The 20,831-nt window shown below is 41.9% G+C and overlaps 2 protein-coding genes across 5 annotated transcripts in view; both read left to right on the top strand.

Moving 5' to 3' along the window:
* Positions 1–16,344, top strand: part of NSD3 (nuclear receptor binding SET domain protein 3) — a 37,404-nt gene extending 21,060 nt beyond the window's left edge. For 2 of the 4 annotated variants that reach the window (XM_035345243.1, XM_035345242.1), the window contains 14 exons: positions 301–429; positions 846–972; positions 1,387–1,584; positions 1,953–2,123; positions 6,368–6,517; positions 8,782–8,938; positions 9,510–9,712; positions 10,170–10,282; positions 10,706–10,975; positions 12,603–12,719; positions 13,379–13,520; positions 14,093–14,199; positions 14,562–14,766; positions 15,628–16,344. In XM_035345243.1, the coding sequence (XP_035201134.1) occupies positions 301–429; positions 846–972; positions 1,387–1,584; positions 1,953–2,123; positions 6,368–6,517; positions 8,782–8,938; positions 9,510–9,712; positions 10,170–10,282; positions 10,706–10,975; positions 12,603–12,719; positions 13,379–13,520; positions 14,093–14,199; positions 14,562–14,766; positions 15,628–15,869 (2,331 nt within the window). In that variant the 3' untranslated portion in view covers positions 15,870–16,344. Of the gene's footprint in view, positions 1–300; positions 430–845; positions 973–1,386; positions 1,585–1,952; positions 2,124–6,367; positions 6,518–8,781; positions 8,939–9,509; positions 9,713–10,169; positions 10,283–10,705; positions 10,976–12,602; positions 12,720–13,378; positions 13,521–14,092; positions 14,200–14,561; positions 14,767–15,627 lie in introns of those variants that run through there. The other 2 variants (XM_035345244.1, XR_004755821.1) reach the window with 2 other exon arrangements.
* A 3,548-nt stretch (positions 16,345–19,892) lies between these two features.
* The window catches only part of PLPP5 (phospholipid phosphatase 5), a 3,913-nt gene continuing 2,974 nt past the window's right edge, over positions 19,893–20,831 (top strand). The window contains exon 1 of the mRNA XM_035345256.1: positions 19,893–20,304. The gene's annotated coding sequence lies outside the window, so the exon portion shown is untranslated. The remainder of the gene's footprint in view (positions 20,305–20,831) is intronic.

The raw sequence follows: 20,831 nt of genomic DNA, 5'->3' as shown, positions 1-20,831 counted from the left end.
TTGCTCTTTGAAAAGCTATAGGATTCCTTGGGAATTTGGGGATGCTACTTGGTGTGAAACTAAGAGGTGCCTGGAAAGAGTAAAATAGACAACTTTTTTTGCTTGTACAGGTAAAAGTTATGTCAAGAAGGTAGCGGTTCTTGTATCATTGCAGTGAAGTCCAGTGTCTTCCAAGGATGTTCGTATCTCTTGGCATATTGAATGATCTTTTAATCAGCGTTGATGTAAATATTTTTTTCACAATGTGATTGTCTTTTGAAAGTGTCTTGTTTGAGTGTCTTGGATTTTTCCTCTTTGTAGGGTAGTTTTGGAAAACGTTCAGACAGCCCATCAGCTACTGCCGATGCTGATGCTTCTGATGTGCAGTCGGTAGACTCTAGCTTATCCAGGAGAGGAACTGGAACAACTAAAAAAGACACTGTTTGTCAGGTAAATGATGGTACTGTAAAGAGATGAATGTTAAAGATGTATCAATAGTTTCTGTTAATTTGAGATTGTAAATTTATTAAATCAGACTGCTTTGTTTTCGTCCTGTCTCATAATTGGACATCTCGGAATACCGAGGCTTTTAGGACTCTATGCTCTGGAAATAATTCATAAGCTCTCCTACATGCCAGAAAGCTCAGGCGTGGTACCTAACCTGTCCTTGCTAACAGTAACTGCTGGGATTGTCTCCAGCTCGTAGGTTTTGTCAGGCCTGCTGTGGGACGTAGGGCCTTTCTTCTGGCTTATTGTAGCTATGAAGAGATTTCAGCCCATTTCTATTCTTTCAACGCCTCGTAGTCATTTGTGTTTAAGTATGCCAGGTACCCTTTGTTCTCTGACCGGCTGTCTGCTTGTTTAAGATCTGCGAAAGCTCTGGCGAGTCTCTGGTGTCCTGCGAGGGCGAGTGCTGCAGCGTCTTTCACATGGAGTGTCTGGGCCTGACGTCGATGCCAGATGAGAAGTTTTTCTGCGCGGAGTGTAAAAATGGTGAGTGTGCTCCCATGCCCGGGAAACGGGGAAGGATTTCCTGCTCTGCTGAGGTGCCATAGTATGGTTAGGCCAAGCTGAGATAGAAAGGTTATAGGTTTTAGAAGTGCATTTGTGCTATTCTATTACTATTTTTTTTAACTTCTGAGGCCAGATTCTCATGTTCCACTTAGCAAGTACTTGATAAGAGGAAAAGTAACAAACCATTCAGGGTACACTCAGCATAAAGCAATTTTAGGTTGACAGCAGTTAAGTGGTTACTGTGAATTAGAGTGACTGACTTGTTTTAAGGGAGGGAGCCTACGTTTCGCAGAGTGATGTAGCTCTGTTCACTTCAGAATTATTTTTTTTAACAGCATCTGTATCCCCAAGTACTGGCAGTTACATTTAAGCTTCTTTCTCTTCTCTTACAAGGAGAACATACGTGCTTCTCATGCAAACTTCCTGGCAAAGATGTGAAGCGCTGTTCTGTCAACGCGTGTGGTAAATTTTACCACGAGGCCTGTGTTCGCAAGTTTGCCACTGCTCTCTTTGAGTCGCGAGGATTTCGTTGCCCGCAGCACTGCTGTACGGCCTGCTCAGTGGATAAGGATATCCATAAAGCAAGCAAAGGTGAGAACAGAGCTGGCTCTGAACAGGAGGAGGAAACTCAAACGCGTCGTCACAATAACAATGAGTATAACTCTGCTCTCGGTAATGCAGCATGCAGCAAGAAACAAGGCTTTCATTTTTAGAAATGAAACAAAAATTTAACAAAAAAAGTTGACTCTCAAATGATTAAACCACGTTTTGTTTTTTTTTCTTAACAGAGCTTTGAAGTGAAAGTTGAGTTAACTTTTGTGAAACTTTGAAAAGATGTAAATGTCTCTCTAATCTAGCACTCTGGAATAAAAATCAGTCCTGCATCTGTCTATGGTGTCTTCTACCATATCCTGACTACAGGGTGACACGGTGCATTTTTCTGCATTTATATTAAACAGGTCGCATGGTGAGATGTTTCAGATGTCCCATTGCCTATCACTCAGGAGATGGCTGTATTGCTGCAGGAAGCTTGTTTGTGTCATCCCACATTCTCATCTGTAGTAACCATTCCAAAAGGAATCACTCCTCATCAGCTGTAAATGTAGGCTTTTGTTTCGTTTGTGCAAGAGGTGAGCACACTTGTTTTTTTTCCCCCCTGTTTTATAGTTCTTCTATTGTCACTTGTGCAGCGTAGTGATAAAAATGATGTATTTCATTAAGAAAAGCATCTCTTAGGGCTCTGAAGGATTTTAATGCTTCCTGTGATTTTTGGTGTAGTCAGCAGATCTCATTAAGGTTCCCATGTGCTGTTTTTGGCCTTAATGTTCAATATTCAGAAATACTCAGCTTGAGCTACTCGCAAGGCATACTTGTGTTGCCAGTAGGAAAAACGGATGCTGAGCCCCCAGTTCCTGCCACTGCAATCTGAGAATGAACGTAGTGTTGTTATTCAGTCTGCTAAGCAGAAGGGGATTCCTTCACACCTCACAAACTTAAAGCTATTTAAATTAAGGCTAGAAAGCAGGATTTACCCGTGAGCTAGAAAAATTCATTTTAATTTTTAACTACCATCACATCTGAGAACTTTGAAAGGAAAACATTTACAATACCATGCAAACAAGTTTCATGGTAGGATTTTCCATGTGCCAAACTTTTCTTTTTTTCCTTTTACTTTCTTCTTTTCTTCCTGTCTTTCCACTTGTTATTCTTAGGGCTCTCCAGTCACCTGACTTGTGCCAGGTAGCAGGTTGAAAGGTTTTGCCGCACCAATTAACTCACACAACACAAAAACATCGTTATTTTCTTAGATATTTTCTCAGAATCAAATTGTCAATGTTAGGTGTTTGCATAATAATAATACATATCTTATACAGTATTGCAAAAGTTTGTTGAAAAGAATATATCCAACGTAGCTTTGAAGGTTAGTAATAAGGAAAAGGAAATGTGACAGAAATCCTGGATCCACTTGTTTTTGCACGTGTTCATTCAGTTGTTGGTTTAGTATGGGAAAGATTGCCTTGACTTTGCAGGAGCAGAGTAGTAATTAAAGATCTCTGAATGGGAAGGGAAGGATGGTGCCCGAGTCATTTCTTTTCCACCTCTCTCCTTTCTTCCCCTTTCCTCGTTTCCAAGTGATTTAGGAGCCATCACAAAGGATCAAGTTTAAAAAAATAATATTCAATAAAAATATATTTTTTTTTTCCAGAGAAACAATAGCCAGAAACTTAAAGAGGAACAGTAAGTTTTAGAATGAGTCTTAGAATAGTTCCTCAGAATGTGTAGAAAGATGTTCACATGGTTCAGTGTTTTCCCTCTTGTAGACTTATTAAAACCTATCACGGGCCCAGATATACGTGCTGTGAGTCACATCGGCATTGCTTAAATTCACAGAAGCAAATATAACACGTTATGTGTCTTTTATTTTAGGTTTTTAGGTAGTGTTATGTATGTTCTAGCATTACTTAATGTGTACAAATGTCCAAGCTGAACAATACCAAGCCAGTTGCTGTGTCTTTGAAGTAGAGCTAGCTGAGAATGCGTGACATAGCATTCTGTTAGCAGATAGGTGCTTTCAAGCTTTCTTTACGAGATTCTAATGCTATCTGAGAAAAATGAATACCTCTTCTTCACCAGCATTAATTTAACCAACAACTACATTGAAATACCCAAGATAAATCTGGGGAAAGAAGCTGTTTGTTTTCTAGAGCTAGAGTAGAATTACTAAGACCAAACTTCTCTGGTAGGTAGAGCAGTTCCATACTGTCTGCAGCAGTCTGGTTTTATTTTCTGTCTCAGTTATCCAGGGTCAGATACAAGTTTGTCAGGTGAATTTCTGTGGATTTTCCCTGGTTTGGCGGTCAGATTAGAAATGCCTCTTGGCAAGGTCCAGCAGTGGCTTTAGTCTGCCCCGTGGGTGTTAATGTGAATAATCTTCAGTGGTAGGATGATGTCTTGTCCTGCTCTGCTCCTACACGAGGTAGGTCATTGGATCTTAGCCCTTAGAGAGCTGCATCAATGTGAGGGTCGCTGTGTTAATTATGAAAGCTGTTTGTACTACAGCACGAATTTACAGCACTGACAGTCTACTAGAGTTGGATTTATCCTAAGCAGTTTTTTCTATCAATTTCAAAGCACTAGTAAGCTCCAGCAATTGAGTACATTGTGTTGTAAAGCTGTTAAATAAGTTTCTTTGAAGTTGCATTTCATTAACCCCGTGGCCAGCTACTGCAGATGACTGAAGCTGACATAAGATCTGAATATCGTAGAAAAGCCTACTTAGATTAGAAATCTGCACTATGTTGTTTTAGATGCATATGAGGGTTAATTCTCTCCGTGCTTTGGCTATGTACTCTGCTGTAAAGGCATAAAATAATAGAGGCCTTGTACTTCTCTTGGGTAGACCCCATTTAAAAGCTTCACGAGCATGAACACCTGCTATTCGACATCCATCTTTTTTTCAAATATGTGTATAAAAATGTATTTTTCATATATATGGCACAGATATTAGAATTCAGGATTAGGATTTAGACAACTGAATTACAGTTGTCTGGCTGCATAGTAAAGAAGTCTTACACTTACTGTAGAGGCAGACCTGCATTTATTTCTAAAAAGGAAGTGAAGTGCAGAAGATGATGTTCATGAGTTAGGTTTTTTTTTTTTGACATTGTTTTAATAATTCTGTTTGATGCTAGATTCAGGTATAGAGATGAAATTACAGCAGTCTGTTTTCTCCTGGCAATAAAAGTAACCTCAACCCCAGCAGATGGACTTTCCCGTCCTGTGTATTCACTGAATCTTAGGAGAACTTTAAAAACTACAAGCCTGCTGCCACGGACTGAATCCTGTGGTTGGCAGCAGCTACGTACTTGTTCTAGGAATTTGTTAGGGTTTTTTTTCTACTAGGCATAGCTGGAGTCAGGAGCCAGTGAGCTTCACCAGAGAAAGGTTGTGCAAGGTTTACATTGAGCAAACTGCCCGGGTGGCTGAAATGAGCCCTGTCTAGTCGTGTGTGGGCAGCATGAGGGACGTGAGGCGAGGACAGCATCTGTGGCAGGAGCACTGAGAATACCTGCTCAGAGAGAAGTGGGGACCTGGATGCTTCAGCAATACTTGGGCATCTGGATGTGAGAACGGTTCCTTATTTTTAGTTGATATTAGGAAGGAGAGACTTTGTATTTAGATGCAAAACATTACTGACATGAGAAAATGCAATACCAGATATAGAGTATTAAAACTTGCTTATCATGAGATACTTACCCACTTTCCGGAAAATAGCTGCATTACACACTTTACAGCTCATGTCACTGCATGTGTGCAGGTCCTGCTTGGTTTATGAATTCTTTTGAGGACATGCGTTTCAGGTAGACTGATGCTGCTCTGCTTACGTGAGGTTTTTTAGGCACCCCAGTTCAAAAGTTTCTTTGCAGCACTCAGCTTTGTGTGCCTCTCTCAGGGGAAAGAATTTGTGGCTATCTTGGTAGCTCATCTGCCCTGCTTCTTTGGGGCTCAGCTGTGATGCTGTCCCCATGAATTTCTGGCCACATGCTTATCTGGAGCTGGGGCTCTCTGACCTCCGCTGCCTGACTCGTTGGAGCAATGTGGAAAAACTCTTCTTAGTAGAGAAAGATGGAGAAAAACAAGCTCACACCCTTTGGAATGAAGGCAAACGTACAGCAGAACCGAGTGCTTCACTGCTCCGAAGTGTCTCCCGGGGGAGCTGTGGAATGGCCGAGCTGGTGCAGCTCTGCTCACCGCAGAGGGCGTAGGGCACTATTTCCATCCGTTCTTTCGCCCCTGGTGCCTTGCAGAACCACTGACCCCTTGTTACATTTTTCTAATGCAATTATGAAGGCAAAACACTTTCATAGGTAAGATCTTGGATGTCTAGTGAGTGGGATGGTGGTGGGCTCTGCACTGCGCGGGGCCACGGGTACGACGTCGGTTCTTCCAGCCTGCACCCCAGCTACTGGCATTGCCTCTGAAGCAGTGGCTGTCATCACCCAGCTTCTCAAACTTCCCAACTTCGCTTGCTTTTTTTCATTGGGGAGGGAGGGTGGTTTGAACAGGATTAAAATTGGTTGCTTTTCTTGTGCTTTCCTGTAAATGCACAAATTAAGAGTAGAAGCACTACTGAAATTCCACCTAGAAACAGCTTATTCATTGTAGGATTTTCCAGTTACGACTGAATTTAGTCTCTCCAACACATAACCTCTTTCTTAGTGAAGAAACTTTGTCAGACTTTTTCTTCATTTTATCTTTTTTTCATTCACACATATATGCATTGTAGGTGTTCATTTGGTTTATTTTATTTTCTCCTTTACGGAATCATGGGTAGTTTCATTGCAACTCATCTCTTTCTGTTTGTTTCGTATAGGGCTGGTAGTGCAGGATCATTCAGACCCCCTGTTCAGTTCATATGCCTATAAGTCCCACTACCTACTGAATGAATCAAATCGTGCTGAGTTGATGAAATTACCTATGATTCCTCCTCCTTCGTCAGCTTCCAAAAAGAAATGTGAGAAAGGTAACCAAAATAGTTTCTTTCTCTTTAATTTACTTTTGCTTTTTCTATTATTTCTTTATCTTTAAATCAAACAAGGAATGCGTGCTTGTCAAGCATCACTTACGGCTTTTCAGTGAACTTCACTCATTGATTATTGTGAGCGTGTTCATGTTGTTGGCAATTTTTTTTTATTATTATAAAAGGGCTTAAAATAATTGCTGTCACTAAATTCTCCTTGAAAGAGGCGAAGTCATTTAGTACCTGGCTATTGCAGCTTCAGGGAAGCGTTTGCACAGAACGGGAAGAGGTGGCAAATAGAGCTCAGTGCTGTCGCAGTTCAGGGCGACGACGTAAAGGCAACGGCTTCTTAAATTGATTTTAGGACCAGAAGAAGAGGGGGTGTCTGTTCCAAATCTTACGGGTTAGCTGATGCCAAGCCCAAGGGAACAACAGATTTTCCAGGTCGGACGCTGGTGGGTACTGTTGCCATTCCAGAGGAGACCCAGAGGGGGAAGGCGGTGTGAGGTTTTTCCTGTACGTGTCTGCTGCAGTCCCTGGGCCTCGCGTTCTGCTCCCGTTCCTCGGGGACGGCCCGCGCTCCTTCCTCTCCTCCCGTGGCCGATGCTGCTCGGGGCAGGAGTGGCAGGAGGTGCCGGATCTCGAGGGGGGTTCTGTCCCAAGAAGAAAACCCCGCTGTCCAGGAGGGAACGGAGGACTTCTTTCCAGGAGCGAGAGCTCATTTCAGGCCGGTGCGGTAGTGCCGTAGCACCTCAGGATACCTGGTGGGGAGATGACGGTTGGCTCTGTAAAATGCTCAGGTGTCATATTTTATTCTTCACAGAAATTTGATTTCCCAAGAGTGTTCAGAAATGGTGCCCCATTACCCATGCCAAAGTTAGGTTATTTTCATTGTTGATGGCTTTCAGTAGTTTCTGTAAGTCCTGAAAACAAAAATTATTTTGAGCCCTCTGCTTAGCTTGAGCAGTATCTAACTAATGCATCCCGAGAGCAATTTATTTTCTTGCTTAGCACTGAAAGTTTTCTGTTTGATTTTGTTTTGATTTTTGCATCTCTTGGCATTTTACCATGTTGGATGATACTTTGGTAATTTACATTGGGTCTGTATTTCCTCTGAAATAACACTTGCAAAAACTAATTTAAAAGTTAAAATTTTACCGTGGGTTTGGGGAACTCTGCAAAATCCATATGGTTGGATTTCACTGATTTTAGCAGAGGAAATACAGTGTTGGTTGTGTAAATGATTTGTGGAATGCTTATTGCAACATTCAACTATCAATTAATGCAATGACGTATTTGAAAGTCTATAGGTGGACAAGATTTTCTGATATGTTTGGAAGTTATTTGCATTTCTTTTGATACTGTGATTGAAAATTGCTTTCAATCGCCTCAAATATCTCCTGGATTTTCAGTCTGGCACCCAAAAATTTGATGATTTTTGTTGTTATTGTTTTTGCTCTTTAATTCACATATATCTATATAATATATTTGAATATATATATTGTATAAAATATTACGGCACGTATATTTTAGCAAGTCTTACTGTAGGAGTGGCTTTGTTTGCTGCGGGTGGCTTAGAGGTGCGATGTGGTTCTCCACATCTACCAGAACGTAAGCCAGCCAGAGCAACTTTTGTCCAAGTAAGAGTGAACTTCAGCCACCCTGCACTAAGATTTCCTTTGTGCACAGAGGAAGCTTTTGGGATGGGGGCAACTTGTGTGGTGTCTCATTCTTCATTATATAGCTGAATTCACATTGCTCACAGAGGTACATTTTTTTGGTGAAATAAGCACATTCATGTGTTGGTCATTAGAATTCTTTTATAAAGCTGTTACTACAGAAAAGTATTGATCAACCTATAGGCTGTGGGTTTGATTTTTTTTGTGCACACTAACTGATCGCTAAGGGATTCAGTCATAACAATGTTGATTTTAAAAAGTGTTTCTTAAAATTTGGTTATTTGTCACTATTAAACTTTTGGTCATCCCCAAAGAAGTTAAAGCCAACAGCACTGCTTTCCTATGTAGTGCTTCATTCGGGAGTATTGCACCTACTGCCAACTTCGCTCGTTGAAAAAATACTAAGTGCTCTGCCATCTTTTTTTAATCCAGCATTGTAATTTTGGCTCGATCCCTTGCTTTCGCCGTATTTCTGCTGTGAAACAAACCAAGGAGTAGAATGTATGACTTAAAATTAGTATCAATTGCTGTGCGCAGGGGGAAGCAAATCCTTACTTCTATAAACCAAGCAGGGTTTCTTTGTTTAAGGTGGAAAACTGTTGTGCTGTGAATCGTGCCCAGCTTCCTTTCACCCCGAGTGTCTCAACATAGAAATGCCTGAAGGATGCTGGAATTGCAATGACTGTAAAGCTGGCAAGAAGCTACGATACAAGCAGATTGTTTGGGTCAAGCTTGGAAATTACAGGCAAGTTCACTATTTTTAATACTTCAGATGCTTTTAATGTACTGCAGAATTACAGGAAGATAACTGAAAGCAGCTCAGTCTCGGTAAACAAGAACTAGAAACACGGTAACTTGTTTACTTGGTGTCAGACCTTGATGTTGCCTTTCAAATTGAATTCTGCTTTTTCCAGGCACTGATGGATACTTGATTGCGCTTACGCTGGCTCTGTAGAATGCAATAGCTGTATGGAAAACCAGGGGCTGTCTTAGAGAGCCACGATGTCCTGGTTTGTGTTTGCTGTGGGTCACCTGCAGGAATACAAGCATCTGTAGGTGGTCTTAGAAATCCACTCTCGTGCCGTGTTCTCGTGGGGCTTTTCCAAAATAAGGAGTAAGAACACTGAGAACGAAGGGCTGCTTGTGTTTTATGTGGTACTTCCCAAGTACTGCCAGAAGGAGCCTCGATTGCGTAAGGGAGGGGTTCATTTCTTTGAGAAAGGAAAACTCTCTTTTATTTCTCAGTCAATTTAAGCAAATGCAGAAGCTAAGGCTGTGGCTCACAACTTACACGCTTCCTTTTTCTCTACTTTCAGGTGGTGGCCAGCAGAGATCTGCAATCCCAGGTCTGTGCCTCTCAACATACAGGGCCTCAAACATGATATCGGGGACTTCCCAGTATTTTTCTTTGGTTCACATGACTACTATTGGGTACACCAGGGCAGAGTTTTCCCTTATGTTGAAGGAGATAAAAGCTTTGCTGAGGGGCAAACTAGTATTAACAAGACCTTCAAGAAAGGTAAAATCAAACAAAGTTTATAGTGGTTTATGACAAAAATTCCACGTGTTTGTGTCTCCATCACCACTTAACCTGCATGGGAATATTATATGACTAGTGTTCTGTGTTCACATAAAATTGCAAACATTATGCAGATCCCTTGACTGCAGATAAAGGTACCTCTAGGTGCCTGCTCATTGTGTATCGTTGTGGGCAAGTTCACTTCTTCCACAAACTGGGAAATGTTAAGATGGTGCTTGGGCTCTGCTGCATGGGATCATTGTTCAACATCTCAGTACCTACTGAAAAGTATCTGATGAAATAGATTCATGATGTACTGTAATAACTCATTTTAGCTTGTATTTTGTTTATAGAGTTCTATTCCTAGCTTTAAAAAATAAAAAATGTAAATACATGTATGCATTTGATTAGCAGCAGCTGGTGCTAATTGCTTTCTATTTTGAACTCCCTTGCACAGCACTTGAAGAAGCGGCAAAGCGCTTCCAGGAGCTGAAAGCACAAAGAGAAAGTAAAGAAGCATTAGAAATTGAAAGGAATTCAAGGAAACCTCCACCTTATAAACACATTAAAGTGAGTTGGCTTCTTTCTTTTTTTCCCCTGGATGAGTAAGCTCTGTATTTAAACAACCAGTGTTTGCAACAATTCCAGCTTAGCAAAATTGAAATAAATCATTTTTCTTTTCAAGAGTCTTTTGTTCTGTCTTCTGGTACCATAAAACATTGCTTTAGCAGAGTATCAGCTAAAGAGAGTAAGATCAACTTTACCTAAGGCAGAACTTTGCTGATTCAAGCTGGTCTCATCTCTCTCAGATACATACTGGCTATTAAAACTTAGTTTACTCAGCTCGATGTTAATGTGAATACAGAGTGCTCAGCCTGCTGAAGACCTGTAGAGCCTTCCCGCATCAGTTGATGATGGGCTTCAAATAAAGTTGTTCAGAATCTTTGTACATTGTCCTCATCTTTTATTCTTTCTTTTCCCTTTGTTCCACAGTCCAACAAGGTGATAGGGAAGGTTCAGATTCAGGTAGCTGACCTGTCGGAAATCCCTCGCTGTAACTGCAAGCCATCTGATGAGAACCCCTGTGGCCTGGAGTCAGAGTGTCTGAACAGGATGCTCCAGTACGAGTGCCACCCCCAGGTGTGCCCAGCGGGAGAGCGATGTCAGAACCAGTGCTTCACCAAAAGACTCTACCCTGATGCTGAAATCATAAAGACAGATCGACGTGGATGGGGTCTCAGGACAAAACGGAACATTAAAAAGGTAGAATTACAACAAAGGCTGTGATAGCCGTCAGTATGGTTTTATGTGAAAACACTGCAACTTGTGCACCTTAAGCAAACACATGTTAATATTTCAGCACTCTCCAGTAAATGTTTTGTATTAAAAAGCCTTGAGACTTCTGTGGGTGCAGCATTAATGGTGAAATCTGTTTAGCTGTTTTGACAGAAGTGTCATAACCTTGATCTTCACTCACAGAGCAAAAGTCAGTTTCAGGTGACTGAATTTGAATCCTGTTGGTGGAGGGGAAGGGTTGGCTGTCTCGTACTTCTGGGAGGAAAGAGTGTGTGTGTTTTCTCACTGACTACTGGGCAAAAAGGGAGAGAGCAGTCTGGAGAAAAGTAGTCCGAATGATGGTGTCTTCTCCTGATAAGACCACTGAAGATGATGAAATCTTAGAGGTCTGGCAAAATAAGACACCTGTTTTTTTATTTTCTTCTCTTCTTTCCCTCATCCTTACTATAAGCACAGCAAATGATGATCGCAAAATACAAGGGAAGTTCAAAGAGTGGATGGATGTGACTTGAATTGCGAGCCCCCTTTTCAAGGGGTTATTCATAAGTCTTGCCTTTGCTTTTTAAGCTGTGACTCGGTGACATGCGGACAGCATTTTCCTGTTAGCTGGTTGCTTGGAGGGCCCTGTTCGCGGTATTGCTCCTATGGATGCCTGGTAACAAGTCAGCTCTCACCCTCCTTGGCAGTCCGGATTTATTTCAGAAGAACTCGTGGGGAATTATTGGAAGGTTTGCGGTGACCAGACTACACTGGACAACAAACATTAAAGGTTCTTAGAAGTTCAAGAAGGCAGAGAAGACAGATGAAGATGCAGAGATTTCTGTTGATGGAAATGATGCTATTTTTCCCTGCCAGGAGGTCTTTGGATTTCCTCTGGTTTTCCTTTACGCTGTGTCACTGAACGCTATTGCTGGGGCACTGCTCTGTGGTTCAGGTGGGATATGTGTCAGTTAATACGGGAAAAGCAAAATACCACGCCTGAATACCGAAGTGAGAATCCTCTTCCACCTGGATTGCAGGCCTGCTGTACTTCGAGGCAAGCATACTTCGTTGTTTCTGAACGAGATAGCTGAGCACGCCTGAAGAGCAGAAGATGCAAGTGTGGCCACAGATGGAAAGGGACACTGTCAGACTTCAGGACAAGTTGTTTTTGTCATGTCACCCAGATCCTCAAGTCTCTGCTCTAGAGAACTCTTTTGTTCTTGGTTGCCTTCTTATTTTCTTCAATCTGAATTTGCACTCATCTCAGTAGCTACTATATCCTGGAGCTTCTTGTCCCAAGGAAACAGGCCGTAGTTTTGGTGGACTTTTAACTTGATGGCGCTGCACTTCTCAATAGAAACTGGCTGCTCTCCAGCCTGGAAATTCAGCTGGGACGTTTTGGATTGGATGGTCCCTGTGGGGTGGCATGTTTAGCTTCCAGTGTAATCAGAATGTGATCAGAAAAGCAAAGAGATTCTAAATTGATTCTTTTGCCATTAAGCAGTGGGGTTTTTAACTATTGTACGTAGGTAGTGTTTAGGATAATCCACTCGAGAGATCCTTTGTCTTAGTAAGAAGCAATAAGCACGGATTGCTTATTTTTATTTTTCAGGGTGAATTTGTGAATGAATATGTTGGTGAGCTAATTGACGAAGAAGAGTGCAGGCTGCGGATTAAACGTGCTCATGAAAACAGCGTGACCAATTTTTATATGTTAACTGTTACAAAGGTAAATATGGTTTCATTCACTATAAACTGTTTGCAGCTGAATGCAAAGTGATGGAGGAATCATTCCGTGTTTGACGTGCATAGCTCAGTTTCTGTCCATGTGAGGAGCAAAGCTCGTGCTATTCGGTTCAGGCAAAAGGTTTCTAAGTCTCCTGTTTGTAGAGTGCCTAATTCATGGCTTTAATTTGCATCAGTTTTGATTTAGTGGTGTTAGTTTTTGTGTGGAGTGGAAAAATGAATGTGTGGCCTGTTCGTAATGTCTTTGCAGAGCTCTTCAGTAAGACGTGCAGTGGGATGTAGACAGCCGTTAGGAGTTTGTAGCAATGGCAACTGATTCCAGCCAGCACGTGGGTGCTGGCAGGAGGATAACATCTCTATTTTTCTTGAATAGAGCGGGTGAAGAGATGAAACCTGTACCATAGGTTATTCGTTCTGAGCCTATTTCACTTCTGTAAGCATGAGTTTTCAGACGCTTCTGCTTAAGACTAACCTTGCGGGGAAAGGTTCCCTATTTTCATTAATTTAAAGTGGGCATATTTCTTTCCTGCCTTAGCCACAACTAGTCACATGTCAGCAGGAAGCATCTGTTTGTTTCTAGGTGTGTTCTGTGTTCTAAGTATGATCTGTGATACCTACGATACGTCTCTTCTTTATTTGAAGGATCGGATAATAGACGCTGGTCCAAAGGGGAATTATTCCCGCTTTATGAACCATAGTTGTAATCCAAACTGTGAAACGCAGAAATGGACGGTGAACGGTGACATTAGAGTTGGACTGTTTGCTCTCTGTGATATTCCTGCAGGTAAAAAGATGGCACTGTTTTGTGGGTATGGGCTTCTCTTCCCATGGCAAAATTCCGAACTTAGCCAGGTTCTCTCTGAAGCTACTTAATACAAGTGATGTTTATAGGAACTTTGGTCGTTTGTCGGGGTGGAAACAATTAGTTGAGTTCTAATTTTAGCAGGGATCATACAGTTAGTAGCTTTCAGCTTCAAATTGTTTCAGTTAAAGCTGAATACAGGGTTCGCTCCTAAGTACAGTGTTAATTCTGTGTGGTGTAAACGCTTGTAGTATTGATCCTTTCACCAGTACCTGTCTGGTTCTAGTAGGTTTCTCTGTTAAGTGTTTTTACCTGAATTGTCATTTTAACCGAGTCAGTATGATAGCATAGCAGCTGCTAGTTAAGTCTGATCTGCGTATAATTTGCTACTTTGACTTTTTTTAAAATCAGTGCACTATTTCAAGCTTGCCCTTTTGAAATACATTGCTGCTAATTCTCACCGACTGTGAAGAGAGAAATGCTAATAAAATGTCATTGTCACAAGCTTGTCTTCCTCAACATGTGTGGGTGAATTGTTTTCCTTTTCATTTTAGGAATGGAGTTAACATTTAATTATAATTTGGATTGCCTTGGCAATGGTAGGACCGAATGTCATTGTGGAGCAGAAAACTGCAGTGGTTTCCTAGGAGTGCGTCCAAAGGTACGTGGATGAAAACTGAAGCTGCTTCTCCCAAATCCAGAGATCTATTGAGAGTAGGGCAAAGAGAGGTTTTTGGTTTATTTAACTTCTTACTTTAGTCTATGTAATACTTTGCTCCCTTGAGACTGTCCAGAGACTTCAGTTATGAAATGCAGAGCTGCTGTCTCTAGGTTAACATTAATTTACCAGGTGGTTACTTCCAGTTTATGTGAATGTGTCTTCCTGGCTCTTAAAGCTTAAAGTCTTATTTGAGCAAACTTAACTTAAACAGAACTTGTGCAAATAACAAACCAAAGTCGATTATATTTATTTTAAAGCAAGAGATTTGTAAAGTGACTGCTGTTATCTTTTGTAATTGCTAGACAGCATTTGCAACAGCAAATGAAGAGAAGGTAAAGAATGCAAAATTAAAGCAGAAGAAACGGAAAATAAAAACAGAACAGAAGCAGATGCATGAAGACAACTGCTTCCAGTGTGGAGATGGGGGAGAACTAGTTATGTGTGATAAAAAGGACTGTCCCAAAGCATACCACCTCCTATGCCTTAACCTGACTCAACCACCTTTTGGTAAGAGCTTTCATACAGATTCCTTCTCCTTCCTGCAGTAAGACAATGTTTGAGCTGAACCGTGGTATCCATTTACATTAAAAACAGCATTTTTGCTTTTGGAGTACCACCTGTTTCTAGAAATATAGTGAGAGGCAGTTTTCCTGAATGGGAACCTGTGGGGAAGAGGCATTGTAATGCTTTCCAACATTCTTCTTGATGCTTCTGTTCCTTGGATAACTTTCCTTCTTTTATTTTAATTGAAAAGCAGGCATCATCTTGATGTGCCAAGCTTGTCAAGCGCAATTGCATGATAGTTCAAGCTGTTGACAATACTGAGCACAACATATTAGGGCTCAATCAGAAAATGTATTTAAATTATCTACGGTATCCTGATGCATGCATCTTCCATCTGACTGTTTCTATGTTAAGGCATAGCTTTTTGTAGCCAGGGTTCAAATTATGCAGTAACACAACATCTTAATCCAATTGCAAGATTTTGCAGAAATCCTTATCTCTTTAATCTTCCTGATCCCAAAGCCTTCAATGAAAATCATTGGAAGTCAGATTAGTCTATGACTGAATTAACCAGAAGGCTGCCATAAGCAAAGCTGAGTGTGCCACGTGCCTCTTTGCCATATTAGAAGCATAGAAGCGTTCCCCAAAACAGCTTATAGGCTGGAGAAAGAAGCGATGGCATCTTATCACCAGAGCAACCTGAGCGAGAGCTTTCAGTGTGGGGTTCTGTTGTTGTTTTTCTGAACTTTCTTTGCATTCATCTGAACAGTTACTGCATGGAATAAGGACTGAAGCCCAGTGCTGTCCTTAAAATGCACTAATTTCAGCCTGTCTCTCTCTTCTCCCCTCCCCTCCCACCCTCAGGAAAGTGGGAATGTCCGTGGCATCAGTGTGACATCTGTAGCAATCCTGCAGTTTCATTCTGTGAGTTTTGCCCTCATTCGTTCTGTAAAGATCATGAGAAGGGAGCCTTGGTGGCATCAGCTTTGGATGGCCGTCTCTGCTGCTCCACACATGACCCCAAATCTCCTGTGGCACCTGAGTACTGGAACAAGATAAAATGCAAATTGGAACTTCAGAATCCTGTAGAAGAAGCAAAGGAATAAATTTGGTTAGAAAACAAAGGAGAGAAGATGGGCAAATAGGCGATGAACTTGAAGAGACTGCTACGACGCATTCAGTCTTTATCATCGGAGCCGTCTTGTGTGAACTGGGAATGGGACCATTTAATCTCAACAACAGGAGCAGGCAGTGGTGTTTGTTTTTTTATTGTTTGGTCTTTCTTTTACCCTTGAATGTGCTACAGCAGCTCTTACTGTTGGAAAACAGAAATATCTCGGCCTTCTAAAGAAAAAAGCAGACCTTCTGACAGTGAAAAGAATATTCTGTTTAAAATATGTTCTTTGAGTATAGAAAGCAAAGCATAGCAACATATTTATTTATTTAATTTTTAAAGGGTGTTGAAGATCTGGTTTTGATCAGTCAACGTGTCTTTAAAAACAGCAAAGCCAATGTAACTTTTATGTCTAGTTTATGGAAAGAATAAACCCTCCTCACTCTGTAACGTTCAGATACCGTAAAGACGAATGTGGGTTTCAGACCAGGTGACGGGGAATGCCTCCATTCCAGTACTTGTTTTTAAAGGCATTTTGAGAAGGTAGGTTACGGATCGTGTTAACTTGTGAATATTATTGTAAAGCTTTTCCTATGAGAAATCAGGTGTATGATTCTTTGGAAGTGCTTGTAGCACAAGATCTAATATTTTAAGGGAAGAAATCATGGATCCTTGCTTGAGAGCTGTAATTGGCGGTGTCTGCAGACAGGTGGAATTTCAGAAAGAGCTTGATTTCACAATGGTAATTTCTTTACCCTGCCTAATTTGGAAAACCTTCTTGGTCACGCACTGCAGCACACGCAGAACCGAAGGCTGAATCCTGCACTCTCTTTGGCTTCTTTAGGTGGAGGATTGTTCTGTGAGTATGTACTTGTCATCTGCCAAGTCTGCACCAACTTCATGGCAGATATATTTCTGTGAATCTCTATTGCCTTCTTTTCAGGCACCCTTTAGCTTTAAAGGAAATTTGAGTGCTTAAGGAATCCAGCCCATATTCACGGGCTTTTTGATTGAACGTTTAGGGTTTTTATTTCTGGGGAGAGAGATCTTCTAACTTCAATGTTCATTGCTGTTGGAGCTGGGAAGGATGTTAGTCCCCTACAGCACTTCTTCAGTGCTCAGGGTACTTGCCCTGTCGAGGTCATGGGATGTATTCAGAGCAGCCAACTTCAGCCTCGTGAGATGTTTCTGCCTTGTATTTCTGTTGTTAATCTGCAGAGGGATGGGCTGCTCCAGTGAGGCTTTTGAAGTGGCTTAGGTAGGCTCCTGCTCCAGATTTTGTTTTGGAAACCTATCCTATCCTGCAATGCTTGCACAAGGAGCTTATGGGGATTAGTGTCCCCAGGCTGAAGTTAGTCTTTGGCCAATCTCCTCCCCTAGCCTGCAGTCTTAAAGCCCTGTGCGTCTGCCCTGCGGTGGTGACAGCATACTTCTGGTTTGTACGCTGATGCTGGCCAACTTCAGGGGAGCTTTTTGCTAATGGGTGTTGAAAATAACCCTGAATGAAAAGAATTAAGTGTTGCTGGTATCTGGCTAAATTAAGCCTTTGAGTTAATTCTCAAGAAGCCTCTCTCTGGAAAACTGCTCCCTTAAACCTAAGGACCATGGTGACTTCTCAGCTCAAGAAAGTGGTAGGCTGGAAAAGTTCATATGGGATTTTGGACCGTGTCTTGCTTCTGGCTGGTGTCCTCATCCTCAAGTTTACGTGCAGGGGAAAAATTGTGTGCAATTGTAAAGTTAGAGAATACACTACAGTCTCTAAGCAGCTGCTGTGCCATTTAGCTGATCCGGCAGTTCATCTTCAGAACAGCCTGCAGATGCCTTTCCTACAGACTTGAGGGTGTCTTGGGGGCAGAACTGTGCAGATATTTCTTGGATCAATTTATGGTACGGAAGTCTAATGGGAGATACAAAGCACTTCGTCTCGCGGTCCATACTACAGTGAATGTCTGAAACGCTAATCTTGCTTGAAAGCAGTGCTATTTTTTGGTATTTTTTACAAAAAAAAAAAATTACAAGAAGGATTTTATTTTTCTTAACATTTTGTGTGACAAATGTCTCTTTTTAAGCTCTTACTGGGGGTGTTTAACCTTCCAGAAATTCCAAACATAGCTCTTGCTACGAAGTCTGTAAGGCCTGATGCGTTTACTTTGTTATTTATTAGGCTTGGTAATGTTCAAATGATCTTCTCTTGGGAAGTCAGGGCGTTCTGAATATTGCAGATACGATGTAGTGTGAGTGCACCTACGTGCTTCTCTACTTCTGGGTCCGTGGCGACTTCCCGACAGGAGGAGCTGGCGTGGAGGTGCCAGGACGCCTTCACAGCCTTGCGAAGCAGCAGTGAGCAGGCAGCAGTGAGCGAGCGTTAGTTGCCACGTGAGACGGATTGCTGTGACGAACCGGTATGCTGAACAGCACAGAGCATGTGAAGGTTTGCAAAAGGCTTTTAAAAATTTCTAAAATGCTGTGAATCGAGGCCTGCTGCTACTCTTGTGCCATGCCACTTGATGTCTTGGTTAACTTTGTTTTCAAACTTCTTACAGGTGCTCCTTTTTCCACCAAAAATAATCATAGCCAACAGGTGGGCTTGAACTCTAAAGGGAAAACAGGAGATTGGTTTATAAGCTTGCACAATTTATGAACAAAAAGTCTGAACTGGATTTCACACTGCTGGAGTTAAGGTGAATCTTTCAAAAATCTTTAGGATTGAGATGAGAGAGGTCAAATCTTCTGTTCCGAACTCCGTTGTTCCTTAGCTGGAACACGCAATCACACTTTTCCCTTACTTTTGTCTTAATTTTGAGGTAGTACCGTGCTTCTGGTGAACACCTGTCTCTAGATCAGTAGCCTGTGTTCTCTATATAGATGCAGTATCTGAGCTGCTCTGCAAAGTTAACGGGATTTTGTTGTTTACTGGAGCTTTTACTCTACCGAACGCACCTTAGCACAGTGCAGATGCTCTGCAGACCATGGCCAAACGGTGCAATGGCTGGTTACTACACTTTATAAATACATGGTGCAAGCATTACGTATCGTAGTTCTCCGATTTTAGTATAGATTTGTCTTATCGATAGACTGTAAGAATCGAAGGCATTTGCAGCTCAGGAAGGATGGCATTAAAGGCAATTTTTGGGGCAAATTACCTTCTCTGGTCACCACCATGGTCTTAGAGAATCTGTTAGAATGGAGTAATAGGGCTGGAATGTTAATTTTGGCCTTTCTTCTAAAAACTTATCTTAATTTCAGGATAGACTGGGAAAGACACAATTACTAGACGTAATTAACAATGAGCATAAAATCTGTATATATTGAAACTTTACAGAAATATTTGGGCGGGGTGGGGGAGGAGGGTGGGAGGGGATGTCCAGCGCTGGTACGAAGTAGTCACTTTAACATTGAAACCTCTGCCTCATTGAATTCAGGGTTTAATGTACTTGAAGCTCTGCAGTTCCTTATACAGCTTTTTTTTTTTTTTAATTTATACGTGACTTTTTTTGTATACTACATTGAAAATGTCTTCAACTTTCCTGCAGTTACTTTCTGCTCCCAGTGTACAGTGAATCTATGGCAAAAGGGAGAGTTTTTCAGAGCAGATGTCTCAGACCTGTGCGTTCAGGACGTGTAGTGATGAGACATGGCAACCCCTGGGTAACGCTGTCCGTTTGCTTTCAGTTCTACATCAGCTTCCCCCTGCCATTATCTGTGTGTAGCAAAACCATTTGCACTTACGATACACTCCTATACGTTGGATGTATTCACAATGTTGTTCTGAAAAAAAGAAAAAAAAAAAAGTAAAAAAAAAAAAGTTCCCCATTCTGTTCTATTCCCGAGGGCGAGCTCCGGTCCTTGCTGCCCCCTGAGGGGCTCTCACCCCTCGGGAGAGGGGAATCGTGAAGCTGGAAGGCCAGCTGTGCTTGGTGCAGGAGACTTTGGTAATTAACGGGCAAACAAAAAGGGAAATCACACGAATTTGCCAAAGCCATTCACCCGCCCGCTGTTTCTCCTGCGGCACTGAGCGCGCGGGGGCTTTCTGTGCGCGGCCCTCGCAGGCACCTCGCGCCGGGCGCTTGGACTCCTCGGTCTCTTTGCTTTGTGAACGAACTGGATGAAAGAGCTTCACGTTCCTTGGTCGGACTGTGTCTCACTCTGGTGTCGCTTTTCCTTTTTAGCCCGATCTCGTTGCCACAGAACGCGGTGCTAGGTGCCGTCAGCTGGCTGGCCCCGAGGCTGGGTGCTCCCTGGGGCCCGGTGGGCGCACGCGGGGGTCTGCACAACACCTGCAGGCTCCGTCTCCATTTCCATGTACTATCTGTAACGATGACCTTTGTAGAGTCGTTATTTCTGTAGACTTTGTTTATCTGTACCAAACTTTGTAGATTCTGTGAAATGTTATTTTAAGGAAATCACTTGAGTCTTTACTAGCAACGCATCACTATTCACTGAAGTCAGTAGTAGGAGTTTTTGGAAGCTGACTAGAAGCTCTCGACACTAACGAAGTAGTGTTCAATTTCCCTGGCGATGTTCCACTGGGGCATTACTGTATTATGACTTGATGTTGCCGCATAGACTTTGAGATATACGATATTTTGGGGGGTTTTGTTGTTCGGCCTACGTTCTCTTGCATAGTGTGAAACCTGTAAAGCTTGGTTAACCTGTATATAGATAGCTTACTGTCCCCTAGCTATAGCGTACTTAGAATTGCCTGTAATATTTTAGCTTCTTACTGAATGTGTGTGATGGTAGGACCATATAATTTTTGTACATTCTATTTACTGAGATGTTGCCTTTTTTTATTTTACAAATACTTTGGAATTCAGATGTGGTTTTTGCTTCCGTGAGGATTCATTTGGAAAGGTTTTTAACGACATTCCACTGATCTGAAATTTTGCTTGAGGTTGACTTCAATAAATCGTTCTGAATGTTCCGAGGCCCGGCCGCTTCCCGCAGGGGGGGG

Source organism: Oxyura jamaicensis, chromosome 22 (genome assembly GCF_011077185.1).
Source record: "Oxyura jamaicensis isolate SHBP4307 breed ruddy duck chromosome 22, BPBGC_Ojam_1.0, whole genome shotgun sequence".
NCBI classification, from domain to species: Eukaryota; Metazoa; Chordata; class Aves; order Anseriformes; family Anatidae; genus Oxyura; species Oxyura jamaicensis.
The sequence above is the reverse complement of the archived record's forward strand: the minus strand, read 5'-3'. Positions and strand labels throughout refer to the sequence as shown.